This window comes from Heterocephalus glaber, unplaced genomic scaffold (assembly GCF_053883595.1).
Source record: "Heterocephalus glaber isolate CG9 unplaced genomic scaffold, H.glaber_assembly_v1.0 deba00001600, whole genome shotgun sequence".
Classification (NCBI taxonomy): domain Eukaryota; kingdom Metazoa; phylum Chordata; class Mammalia; order Rodentia; family Bathyergidae; genus Heterocephalus; species Heterocephalus glaber.
The window spans coordinates 33,759,644-33,772,468 of record NW_028258372.1 but is presented as its reverse complement, the minus strand read 5'-3'; the positions used below and the strand labels follow the sequence as shown (position 1 = coordinate 33,772,468).

The 12,825-nt window shown below is 34.0% G+C and overlaps 1 protein-coding gene and 1 pseudogene across 2 annotated transcripts in view; one reads left to right on the top strand and one right to left on the bottom strand.

Annotated features, from left to right (window-relative positions):
- Positions 1-2,010: 2,010 nt before the first annotated feature.
- F13b (coagulation factor XIII B chain) overlaps positions 2,011-12,825 on the top strand; it is a 31,722-nt gene continuing 20,907 nt past the window's right edge. The window contains exons 1-5 of one of the 2 annotated variants that reach the window (XM_004860133.3): positions 2,011-2,167; positions 7,607-7,807; positions 10,509-10,694; positions 11,282-11,458; positions 11,813-11,989. In XM_004860133.3, coding sequence (XP_004860190.2) covers positions 2,104-2,167; positions 7,607-7,807; positions 10,509-10,694; positions 11,282-11,458; positions 11,813-11,989 — 805 coding nt within the window. In that variant the 5' untranslated portion in view covers positions 2,011-2,103. The remainder of the gene's footprint in view (positions 2,168-7,606; positions 7,808-10,508; positions 10,695-11,281; positions 11,459-11,812; positions 11,990-12,825) is intronic. The other variant, XM_021240657.2, reaches the window with a different exon arrangement.
- Positions 9,324-10,028, bottom strand: LOC106010683 (adenylate kinase isoenzyme 6 pseudogene; annotated as a pseudogene).

Here is a 12,825-nt window from a genome sequence, read left to right as displayed (position 1 = left end):
GATGGTATTATGCTGAATGATGGAACCTTGAAAAACAAACACTCCACATTCCCACTTACATATGTAAGATAGTCAAATATCTAGAAGCAAATGTTGAATAATAGTTAACAGGGACTAAGGAGAAGGGAAAATAATGATGTGTTGGTCAAAGTATAAAAAAATCTGGATATCTACTATTAAAAATAAATTAATTGAAGTATTTAAGAATTAAAAAGAAAATTAAGATGTTAATGGTAGAATCCAAGTAGAGGTTCTGTTTGAAAATCTTCAAATGAAAAAAGAATATTTGAAAATAAGCAGATAACATATTATTTTCTGAAACTGCCAATCATTCAACTTTCTATAAATAGCAAAATGGATAATTTGTGGCATAATCACAATATGGAAAACTATGCAGACAAACAACTACCTGCTACATCTTAAACATATGCTTGTCCCTCAAAATGTTTAAAAAAGAATAAGACAAAATATATACTACTTGATGCTATTTATGTAAAAATAGGCAAAACCAGGCAAAACTAAAATTACGGTTAGAAGTAAAGATACTGTTTCACATGGGTGTGAGTGTAGGTAGTAACTTGTAAGGGAGTCTAGAGGCTTGTATGTTGTTTGTTGTGGGTTCTGTATTCATGAATGTATTCAGTTTGCGAGAGTTCATTAATATGTAGAAAGACTTATGGTACGGGCACTTTTATATTTTCATAAAATGTTACAAAATTAAAATAATACTAGCTCTCACCATATGGTATTATTGGTGTTATTTTTAAATTTAAAATTCACTAGAGGGCTGGGGATGTAGCTCAGTGGCGCTGTGCCTGTCTGGCAAATACAAGGTCCTGGTACCAAAAAAACCAAAATAAAACAACCAACAACTCACTAGAATGTGAACTCCATAAGAATAACAATTTTAATCTATTTTTCACTACTCCGTACCCCAAGACTACAGTAAGGCCTAGCATATAATGGAGATTCAAAACATTTTTCGTTAGTGAGTGATGAGATAGCAAAGTGTTTACTTCACCACTTCCCACAGAGTTCAAACTCTGTAAATGTTAGACACTACTATTTTTATCAATTGAGACAAGATCATGCCTTTAAGGAGTGCATTCTAGCAAACAACATATACAGTGTGACTCAAAAATAGGAGTATTTAATTCTTTAAAAATTATTACAGTAAAAGACACATTGCCATTAATCTTCCTCAAAATACTCCTCCTGGTGAACACACTTATCCCATTCTTCTTGCCACTTTCTGAAGTAGTTCTGGCAGTCCTCTTTCATGACTTTTTAGTTGTATTGTTCTGGCTTCCTCGATGCCCTGAATAAATTAAAATATTTACCCTTAATGGTAATTTTAACCTTGGGGAACAGTCAGAATCAGCACCTTCCCAGATCCAGTGAGTAAGGTGGATGAGGACACACTGTAATATTTTTATGAGCTTACCTTTCCTTTGGAAGGCACTTGGTAGCAGTATTCACTTTATTTTTTATCACACGTCATAAAGACATGCATGAAAGATTATTTCCAGAATCATTTCAGAAAGTGGTAAGAAAAGAAATGGGATAATTGTCTTTGAAGTAAGGGAGGCATTTTGAGGGAGATTAATGGCAATGTGTTCATTTACTGTAATAAAGTTTTAAATGGTTTTAAACGGTTAAAGATTCACCTTATGTTTTCATCACTCCTTTTAACATCATGTCTCTGTTATCTCTTGTTCCTAAGTTCATCCCTTCACTTGGTCAATATCAGTAAACATCAGTGGCCAGGTGAACTTTACTCTATGAACTTAAAATTGGGAATCAAAGTTGAAAATTTACCCAGTTTATGTAGCCTGTGTTAATTATGCTGTGGCTATTGTTGTCGTCCTTGTTTGTTGTTATGTTCTTATTGTCCTCTAGTAGAAAAAGACATGTCAATTAATATAGTTGTATGATTTTAACAGTATTTGAAAATATTTTAATTGAAAGACAAGGGTTTTACCAAAGAGATTTAGATAGATGTTGTAAATTATTAACTTTTTCTTCAAGAAAGTGTTGTGTACCGAATGACAAATTTCCAGCATTGTAGAATTGCTAAAATCTTCATGAAGCACATCACTAAAAATGAGGTTGAAAGAATTGGCTTTTATTATTATAGTAATGATCTCAGGAGAACTCTATGCAGAAGGTAAAGTTTTTAATATTCTTTATTCTATGAAAATATAAATTGAGATGCCAGCATTCATCTGAGTTTTAATATAAGCTTTTATTTTGGTATATCAATTTATAACACATGGTTTTTATAGATATAACAACATTAGCCTCTGAGTAAATTGTTGTTATTATTCTAGTAGCATGATGGAAAAATAAATCAAAATCCTTGATTTCTCTAGTTTTATGGAGGCTAGGATCAAAGTATTTGTTTTAAAGGGTTTGCTGGCTAAATGGTTATTTAAAAGTCACATATAACACTTAATCCTAATTTTATGTAATCCATTCTTAACACTGACAAAACTTGTACAATTTTAATCCTCTGTTTTTATGGTAAAAGCTTAATGTGGGAAATTTGAAAACAAAATAACCATAAATCATCAGTCTGATTTTCTACACTTTTACTTTGATATTTGTTCCAATGATTTATGGACTCATTGGTAAGAGGACCATAAAGTTGATTATATAAACAAGGACACTTTCCAGAGAAATAGAGTCCTTTTTAGTAGTTATGTCTGGACAACAGGTATACCCCAAACTCTCCAAATTGTTACCTGTTGATAGCCTATTAGAAATCTTTTTACCCACAGTGTATAAAATGAGTGTTAGAATAAAAGCTAGGCACTATTATGGATTGTGTTATTTAAGGATAGTTAGTGTAATTAGACTGTAGGGTTAAGATTTCCCCAGGTTAGTTAGCAACCAGCAATAGTGAATATGAAAAGTGGGAGACCACTGAAACAAATCTTTTCTAAAATGAACACTAGAGAATTTGCTGAAAAACAATATCCTATAGGTTATAATTGCCTTTTAGTTGAATAGTTTACTACAAACCTTCTACTAAGAAGAATTCATTTAAAATTATGAAAGTGAAATAAATGCAGTTTATTTTATTTGATACATTTAATTCTAGTAGGATATTTTTCATGAAGTTTCCCTTGATTTTATTTCTGTCTAAATAGATATACCAGCTAATATATTTATCTCTTACCTACTCTGATTAATTTTCTATTATGTGGTTACAATCTTGTTTCACACAAGCAAAAAATGTAATCTCCATAAATAAAAGGACCACGATCTCATATTCCATGCTTTCCCCAACCCTTGCTGTGAACCTCAGGGTGAGAAATCAAGCTACTTGTTCTTTTCATTTCATGGTATGCAATCATTATTGTACTTTGAAAGGCCTAACTTCTGCTTTATTTAAACATTTTCTCTTTTTATCCCTGATCTTGAATTGCATTTTCTCTAGGACCCACCATAATGTTGGATATGTTCTTAAATAGTCAAATGATTTTGTAAAATGTTTTGTGGGTGTTTCACAGTCACATTCATAGAAACTTGCACTAGATTTTTGTCTTCTTATTTGATACTGTTCAAATATAATTACTCTTTGGGATCTATTTTATTGTTTTTAACTACTGCATGATATTTCACACATTTCACCTATATATTGTTCTAATAATGGATACTGTAATTCTCTCTCTGCATCCTGTCTCTGAAATTAATACTGTCACATCACCTTATTTCTCTGTGAGAATATCTTCAGTCTTATTCACTCACATGAGGGATTTTGGGAACAAATTTTACATGTTTCTCTGAGTACATAAGGAAGATTGCTTTGCAGAATGATTATTTAAAATATATCATCTCTAAAACAGGATGTGAGTTTCTGCTTCCTATTGTCCCTGTCAGTACTGTTTTCCATTTTGCTGTTCATGAAGTGGTATCTTACTTTTATTTATTTGCAATTCTCCGATTCTTAGTCAGTTTGTACATCTTTTCATATCCATTTTTAGATGCTCAGACATCTGTGATTTCTTGTTTTATATGTGACTAGCATTTTCCTTTGCTTTATGTCCTTTTATGGCTGACTTGTGGGAACTCTTTGTAAACTGTAAGTTTTAACTTCTTGTCAATTTTGGACATTGCAGGGTTTGAGGTTTTTCCCCCAGTACTGGGGATTGAACTTAGGACCTTGTGCTTGCCAAGCAGGTGTAGCGCCACTGAGCTACATCGCTGGCCCAATATCGCACTTTTTTTTTCTTTCAAAGTACTATAATGCTTTGTGGACTGTGATTTTCATTGAAATAAATAATTAATTTTGATATAATACAATTCATAAAATTTTGCCATATGGTTTCTGGTTTCTGCTTTTTCCCTGTACCTCTGAATCACACTGTCTGATTGTTGCCTCTGGAATTGTGTGTTTTGGGAACCTTAATGTCAAAATTAAGTTTTCGGTTTTTTACTGATTAGATCTTTGGCTAAAATCATTCTTCTATTTTCCTTCTCTATGTGTGTTATATTTTTATGCTCAGAATATTTCTTTGTTTATTCTCTTAGCCCTTTATTTCTGGTCTATAATACCAGTCTCTTCCATTATCTATTCAAGGATATCCATTATGTGAGCTTGGAATTCTCCACCTATTTGTTAAGTGTGCTATAAATCTGATTTTATTGTCATTTGTTCACCTTCTGTTACTGTAGCTGAGCTCTTCATATTTCTTACTATTTTTTTCCTTTTTGGGGGGGTACCATGGATTGAACTCAGGACCTTGCACTTGCAAGGCAGGCGCAGTGCCTCTGAGCTAAATCCTCGGCCCACTTACTATTATTTTCTAATGAATTCATATTCTGCATGATATGTCAGCTACCTTGACAAGTGCTGTGTCTCTCCTGGTGATGGAGAGGGAATGAGTCCCCGGACAGGGCATGTTTGAAGCCATGGCACAGGATATAGCCCACCCATCTGCTTCCCTTTTATGTCTGGCAAGAGAACCTCAAGGAACATTCAGTGTATTCCCTACAGCATTGCTAATTTTGAAGAGTCTCTTCTCATTGTGAATTTCTGGTCCTTGGGTAATAGTGAGAAGGATTCTCAGCACATGGGCACTCTCCTGCACATATTTCTGTCTGCTCTCCTGGTCTCTTAGGTGCTTGCAGTTGTATGTTACTCATCTTCTGTGCCCATTTTCCTCAGTCTTGGCCTGATGCTATTATTATTTCAAGCCTGAGACTAGCATTCAGGTAGACAGTGCTCAAATGGGGCACTGAAACCAGAGTAATCCTACTGCTTTCAGAGCTTCCCACACCCATGACTACTGTTTCTTTTCAACACAGCTACTAAGGATTGCAAAGGTTTTGTTTTGTGTAAGCATTTTTATTAAAGACCTCCAACATACAGATTTTTTAAATAAACATTTTACTTGCAATATAATCCATGCTGCAAATGCAAGGAAATAAATTTGTATGAATTTTAACCCAATTTTCACCTCCCAGATCAAGATAGAGAACATAACAGCACCCCAGACACCTTCCAAATGACCACTCTCAGAAACCGAACCCCAAAGTTAACTATTCTGACTTCATTACTATGGGCTAGTCCTCTTTTAGAAAGGTACCTAAATGCATATGATAACTTACATGTGGCTGGCTTCTTTCAGTATGATGCTTGTGGAATTCATCTCTGTGTGCTGCATAATATTCTGTTGTATGCATAGTCTAAAATATGTTTATCTTTTTCGCCATTAATGGGCATTTTTTTTTTTACAATTTGGGACTCTATGAATAATGCTGATATGGACATTATTTTACGGTTCACAATTGTATCCTTTTCAGTTGGCTAATACGATATATACTCTGCTTTAATAAATATTACTGTTACATTTTCCCACAACACCAATTTGTACTCTCACATAAAAGTAGTATTGTTATAGGGGAAAATATAATCCCCAACCTGCTACATGTCAGATATGCCAAGTTTGTGTCCCCTGAAATCATAAAATGTATTCCAAAGGACAGTGGAAGTTAGGAGTAGGAAAGTTTTATTGGGGAACAGGAATAGCTCCTGAGAGATGGGAGGGATCCTAGAGTTGCCACAGAGGCTGTTTCTCGGGGTAATTTATACAGCAAAGACACAATGTGGGTAAAACATGAGTCAAACTATAATCAGCCTATAGGATTATAAGTATAGCTGCTCAGCTAATATTTGTCCTGTGGGGAAGCAGGTCACATAGCAAGGGTACATGGAAAGAGCAAAGGCATTTTGGGGAAGGGATGAGTCCAGATGCTGTGGTCACACACCTGGGCAACTGATGCCTATCTGGACTTTACTGGACTAGATGATACAAATTACAGTATAATTTCAAGTCGTTGCTTAGCCCTCAGGGAGCCGTGTAGGCCTGGTCTTTCCATCTTTATCTTGAGACTGGCCTTCGGCAGATGCACCTCCAATCACATTTTTAATGTCTTTATTTTTCCTCTGGCTTCCTTGACAGTCCCTCTCTGACTGTATGTTAATTTATATCTTAGCTGCCTATAATAGTATGAGAGGATCTCTTTCTTCATATCTTCACCAATCATTGAGATAGTCTGACCTTTTATTTCAGCAATTTTTGTAGATTTGCTGTACTATGTCTTGGTGGTTTAAATGTGTAGTTCCTTCATGACTAGTAAGGGACACTTTATCCTGTTTTTTAAGTTCTTACCCAAGTGTTTTAATTGGTTGTCTGCTTTTTCTTAGAAGAAAAACAAAAGCCATTTATGTTTTTGTTCACAATCTGTGAGTTTGGATATCTGAAAGAGAACTGCATCTCCTCTAGAACTGTGCTATCCAATATAGTGGACATGACCTACAGAGTCAGCCTTCTCTATTCATGGTTTCCAAAGTGCAGCTTCAACCAAATGGAGATAGAAAATATTTGGGTAAACATTGCAGAAAGTTCCTTATATCAAAACTTGTTGCCACATGCCAAGTACAATACTGAATCCATGCAAATAAACTGAGGTGTAGTCATATTATTAGGTATTCTAAATATCTGAAGTAAATGTGAAGTGGAATTAGGTGCAAATATGACACCATTTTGTATAAGAAACTTAAGCATCCTTAGGTTTTGGTATCTAAAGGGAGGTCTTAGAGTCAATTCTCTGCCAATACTGAGGGACAACTCTATTGAGTACTTGAAATGTGGTTAGCCCAAGTTGAGATATGTAATATAAACCCACTCTGGGTTTTAGAGAGTAAGATAAACAGAATGGAAAATAATTTAATATGTTGAATCAAATCAATCCTATTAAAACTAACTTCAATTGTTTCCTTCTAATTATATCACTCCTAGAAAATTCAAAATTACATATGGATATTGCATTATATGTCTGTTAGAAAATGCTAGTCTAAGAAGTTAAGGAAATGTTCCTTGAGGAAGTAGCCTGCCAGGGTTGTTTGTCAGGGTTGTTTAGGGTTGCTAGCAGATTAGTTAGAATGGTAAAAGTAAAGGAATGTTTGGTTGTCACAAAAGTACCTTAAATATTTAGATAATAAAAATACGTATGATTTGATGTGCTTGCAAATGTTTCTTTACAGATGTTTCTTCATCAGAAATTTCATTTTCACCTTAAGTTTTGCTCATTTCAGAGAAATCTTGTGGTTTTCCAACTGTGCAAAATGGAAGGATTGCCCAATATTACTATACTTTTAAAAGTTTTTACTTTCCAATGAGCACAGACAAAAAATTGTCATTTTTCTGCTTGGCTGGTTATACAACTGAAAGTGGAAAACATGAAGGGCGAACGAGATGTACGACAGAAGGCTGGACTCCAGAACCCAGGTGCCTCAGTAAGTCAGCACATTCTGTCCACCCAGTGACTTAGTACTGTACTGCAATGAACTAGCTCCTAGGAGGACAATTCATTGTAATATAAAGTACGTAAAATGTTTATTCCTTTTGTTAGATAAGAACAAAATTGTCTTTTACAAAGTTCTATACCTGAAATTATGTAAATAATGCTTCCATATAAAAAAGTTTTATTCGTTTTTAATAATATCCTATGAAGGGAACAAGGATGACAACTGAAATAATCATTTATGACATTGCATGTGGTGGAGATGCAAGTGAGTTACTTTAGGTAGTGAAGAACCTATTATATACATTATTTTGCCTAGGAAGCCAGAAATATGCATAAGACTCTGGAATCAGTAAAGACACAATTGTTACTCCACTGCTTCATCATTTGCAAACTTCTCACTGTTTTGCAAGCCCATTTTTCTCGCATTGCAATATGTGTTTGTCTGAATTTTGCCCTCAAATTTCTGAGATGGTGTTATGATAGGTTCATTATACCATGCTATGTATGCTACAGTCAAACTATAAAATTGGCTTCCATTGCATAAGCTTTCTTTTGCTAAGAATTTTCTAAGCTCTCTTTTCCAGAATAAGGGACCTTATTTGAGTCAGTTTCCTTTGAAGAAGAAGTTGAGAATCATTAACATATCTAGTAAACACATACATTTCGGATTCTATGACTTTGGGACAGACAATATTGGCATTGCACTTTTTGTATTAACATTAAAACTGATTGATGCTAATAAATAAATCTCATTCATAATGAGTATAGAAATAATCTTAAACCTTGTAATTATTAACTATTTTGGCTTGGAAGAAAGAACAGTGAAGTAGGAGCCAGAAGAGATAGACATGGTAGATAGTATGTGCTTAAGACATAATTTGCGAAGTCTGCTCTGCCACTGAGGAAATGACTTAAACATTCTGAGCCTAATTTTCTCATCTGTAAAATGGGGTCAATACTGGTTCAATGAAATCAAACATATAATGTCACACAGCAAGTACTGGATATATTTAATCTAATATATTAGTTTCAGCTTTGGATAAGTCTCATAACGCTTCTGCATTGGTTTGTTATAAAGCTTCAATAATGTGGCTTATAAGAAATGATAGTGTCCCATATGAAGCTAAAATAATTTTATTATTCCATGCATTACTGTTGCAAGTATTTACCAAAAAAATCTGTAAATGCAGATTTATATGATTTATATGATTTAGTCACATTCTACATGGACTATGAGTTTTGTGCAGCTAGATGAACCCGAACTATTTGCTGAAAAATATGAACAAAGTTTTCATATTAAGGTAAGATATTTGTAGAATTATTTAAGGATTCATTAAGTGGGATTGTTTTATTATATTATCAGATTTATTGTTTAGCAACTGATGCATATTTTAAATGCTTAATAATAATTGTATTCATTATATTTGTGATTGTTTAACTTTCTCATGGAGAAAAAGAAACCCAGGCATAAAAATACCTGCTGGGCCTTCCACATGTTTTGGTTTTTACAGATACTTGGAGCCCGGGTATACAAGGTGGGCAAAGAGGCACCACCAAGTGAGCAGGCACGGGTTTTGAGCTCTGACCCACTGCTCAATCCATCTCAAGATCTGGTTTATGTTGTCCTCTCGCTCTTCAGGCGTATTGCTGGGCAGCTGGTGCACAATATCTTCCTTGTATGATAACATGGCCTCTTCATAAAGAACTTGAAAAATCTCACACTAGATACTGTCTCCTAGTTTCTTCTCATTATAACCCCTTGTTTCAAGTCTTTTGTACAATATACTGTTATCTGTTCTCAACACAAAAACTGCATGAAACCATCGTTCAGGAAAGAAATCACAACCATGGTAGTCAACAATAACTCCACCTTCTGCCATTTGGTTCTCTAACTCATCAAATACTTTTTCTTCATCTAAAATGGAACACTCATACTCTTCATCGTAGCCATTATATAATGCCCCTTCTCGAGCTACATCACCACATTAATGTACTTTAGTCCTGATCTGGTTGCAAGTTCTTTGCCTAGTGCGGTTTTTCCAACTCCTGGTGTACCAGTGATCAGGATGTTTGGAAGCACCATAGTTCCTGACGCCGCGGCCCGGGTGCATCAGCTCGCTCTCCTAGCACACTCTGTTTTATTATATTATCAAATACATTAAAATATTAAGGCACTGGGGATTTTAGCTCAGTGGCTCCGCTGCCTGCCTTGCAAGCTCAAGGACCTGAGTGTGATATCCCCGGTACCCGCCCCGCTTCCCCCCCCCCCCCCAAATTAAGGACTAGATCCAAAAGAAATAATTTCTATTTACCAATAGGACAATTAGTGGAAGGACTGTGGATATATTTTCTCCCATCCAAATATTAACCAGGCCTGACCGTGGTTAACTTCTGAGATCAGACAAGATCTGGTGTGTGCAGGGTGGTATGGCCATACTCTGTGCATTCATTTTCTAAAAGTAGATATAATAAGGGAAGGAAATGTAGAGAAAGCCAATGAAAACTGAATCTATTTTAAGCAGGGTATGAAAGATATTTTCAAAATTAGGCCAAGGAATTGTGGAGTAAGAATTATGTATCTCAAATTCGAACAGAGTTATATTACCTTTTGCCTTAATTTTACCGCTTAGTAAAAAGATGAGCTTAATTTCACCATAAAGCTAAGCAAAGAAATATTTTCTCCCCCATAGAAAAATGCACTAAGCCTGAACTGACAAATGGCTACATTGCTGATGTAAAATTACTGTACAAATTTCAAGAGAATGTGAGTTATAGTTGTGCTTCAGGATACAAAACCACTGGAGGGAAGGATGAGGAAGTGATTCAGTGTCTTTATGATGGATGGTCTTCTCAACCCACCTGTACAAAGGAACATGGTATGTGTGCAAGAATCATTTCCTCAAACTGTGAGGCTAGCACTTTCTTCTATTGCTAAGCATTTGTATTTAACATAATTTATTTTCATTGTCTGAAAACATGGGAAGTTAAAATGTTTTTCTCAAATGCTAAGTATTTTCCTTATCCATAGGTTCTTAACTCCTGTAACTACTCCTGTAGCTTCTACTTGGATTAATAGAAAAGAATTGAAATAAAATAAAATGAAAGATATATATATCTTTTATATATATGTCACTATTTTCTTTATTGCAGAATAATTTGTTAGAATATTTTAAGTTACTTGAATTGTACAAATCCACATAATCAAAATTGTTATTTCTTAAGATTTATTTGAATTGTGGCCATTGGTCAAGTACAATGAATAAACCTGAATCTTAAGAATAGAAGACTGATCACATTAACTCACAGGAGTATGAAAAAGAGATAGAGGCAAAAGCAAACTGACAAGTTTTCAATTTTGCCAAGGGTCAATTTTGCCATATAGTCTTAAGATTCAGTGAAAATGTATTTCAGTATTTTAGGCTGTTGATGAAGTTCATAAAATAAGTGACTTTAATTTTTTTAGAAACATGTTTAGCCCCTGAATTACATAATGGAAATTATTCCACAAAACAGAAAACATTCAAAGTGAAGGACAAAGTGCGATACGAATGTGTTGCTGGCTACTACACAGCCAGAGGAAAGCAATCAGAGGAAGTTGAATGCCGCACATCCGGTTGGTCCCTAACACCAAAATGCACCAGTAGGTTCTCACTTTGAATAAAACTTACTTTCAATCTGAAAAATTTCTCTCATATAGAAGTGTTTATAAATTGTCATACTAATTACATTTTCATATTTTTTGTTTTTAGTGTTAATTATGTTAATAGTAGACTTTGATCATTTAAACTTCTCAAATAGAAAAAATACATTTTAGTTCACAGAATTAAATTAAAATAATCCTGATATTAATATACAAAATTAATTCATAAGCTTTTACTAGTTAAAACAGAATATGACATGTATTATTTTCTCCTGGATGTGGCATATAATGAATTTTGTTCTAGCAAGAAAAATAAATACTTCTTTGTATTTTTATTCATTCTTTCATTTTTAGAATTAAAGTGTTCTTCTTTAAGATTAATAGAAAATGGATATTTTCATCCTGTGAAGCAAACCTATGAGGAAGGAGATGTAGTTCAGTTTTTCTGTCATGAAAATTATTATCTGAGTGGACCTGACTTAATTCAGTGCTATAACTTTGGCTGGTATCCAGAATCTCCTGTATGTGAAGGTAAATTTTAAAATTTCACACCTAGACCAATAAATCTCATATCTTGATCAACTTTCATTTCTGTGAGTTTTTTACAAATATCTGTGGGGTGATATCCATTTCTAGTCTCAAGTATTACATTTAAAATAAATGTCTTTTAATCAATGCCAGTGGACATATCTTCTAAATTTAGTACTTTAAAATCTCTGTTGTAAATTTAAAATCTCATATTAGAATTAATAGCTTTTAAAATTGGGAATTGGAGCTGGGGATATAGCTCAGTGGTGCTGCACCTACCCAGCCAAGCACAACATCCTTAGTTCAATCCCCAGTACCAGAAAATGAATGAATGAATAAATAAATAAATAAATAAATAAATTTTAGAATTATTAGATCTAACTACCCCAAGCTAGTAGCTTTGTGAGGACACTTTCTTAATTGGACACATACTTCCTGAAGTAAAATTTCAAATTCCAAAATAGTACGATAAGGAACTTAAAAAGCAGAAGAATTACCCAGAAGTGAAAATGGAAAAGGAAATCATCTAATAAACGCTATTCTAAATGCAATAGTTAAGGTTGTATTTTTATTATTGGGTGTGTTCAATAAAATTAGCTACACAGTGCTTAAATAAATAGTGATTCTAACTAGTGTGTGTGTGTGTGTTTGTGTGTGTGTGTGTGATAATATTCACAGAAGTGATGGATAGAAAAGTCAAAATAACTGATTCTCCTTTAAAATTTCCAAAAGTAATGCAGCTTTTCTGATATTTTGATTTTAGCTCAGTGAAACTGATTCTGGATTTTTGGACTCCAGAACTGTAAGGGAATCAATTTGTACTGTTTTAAGCCACTAAA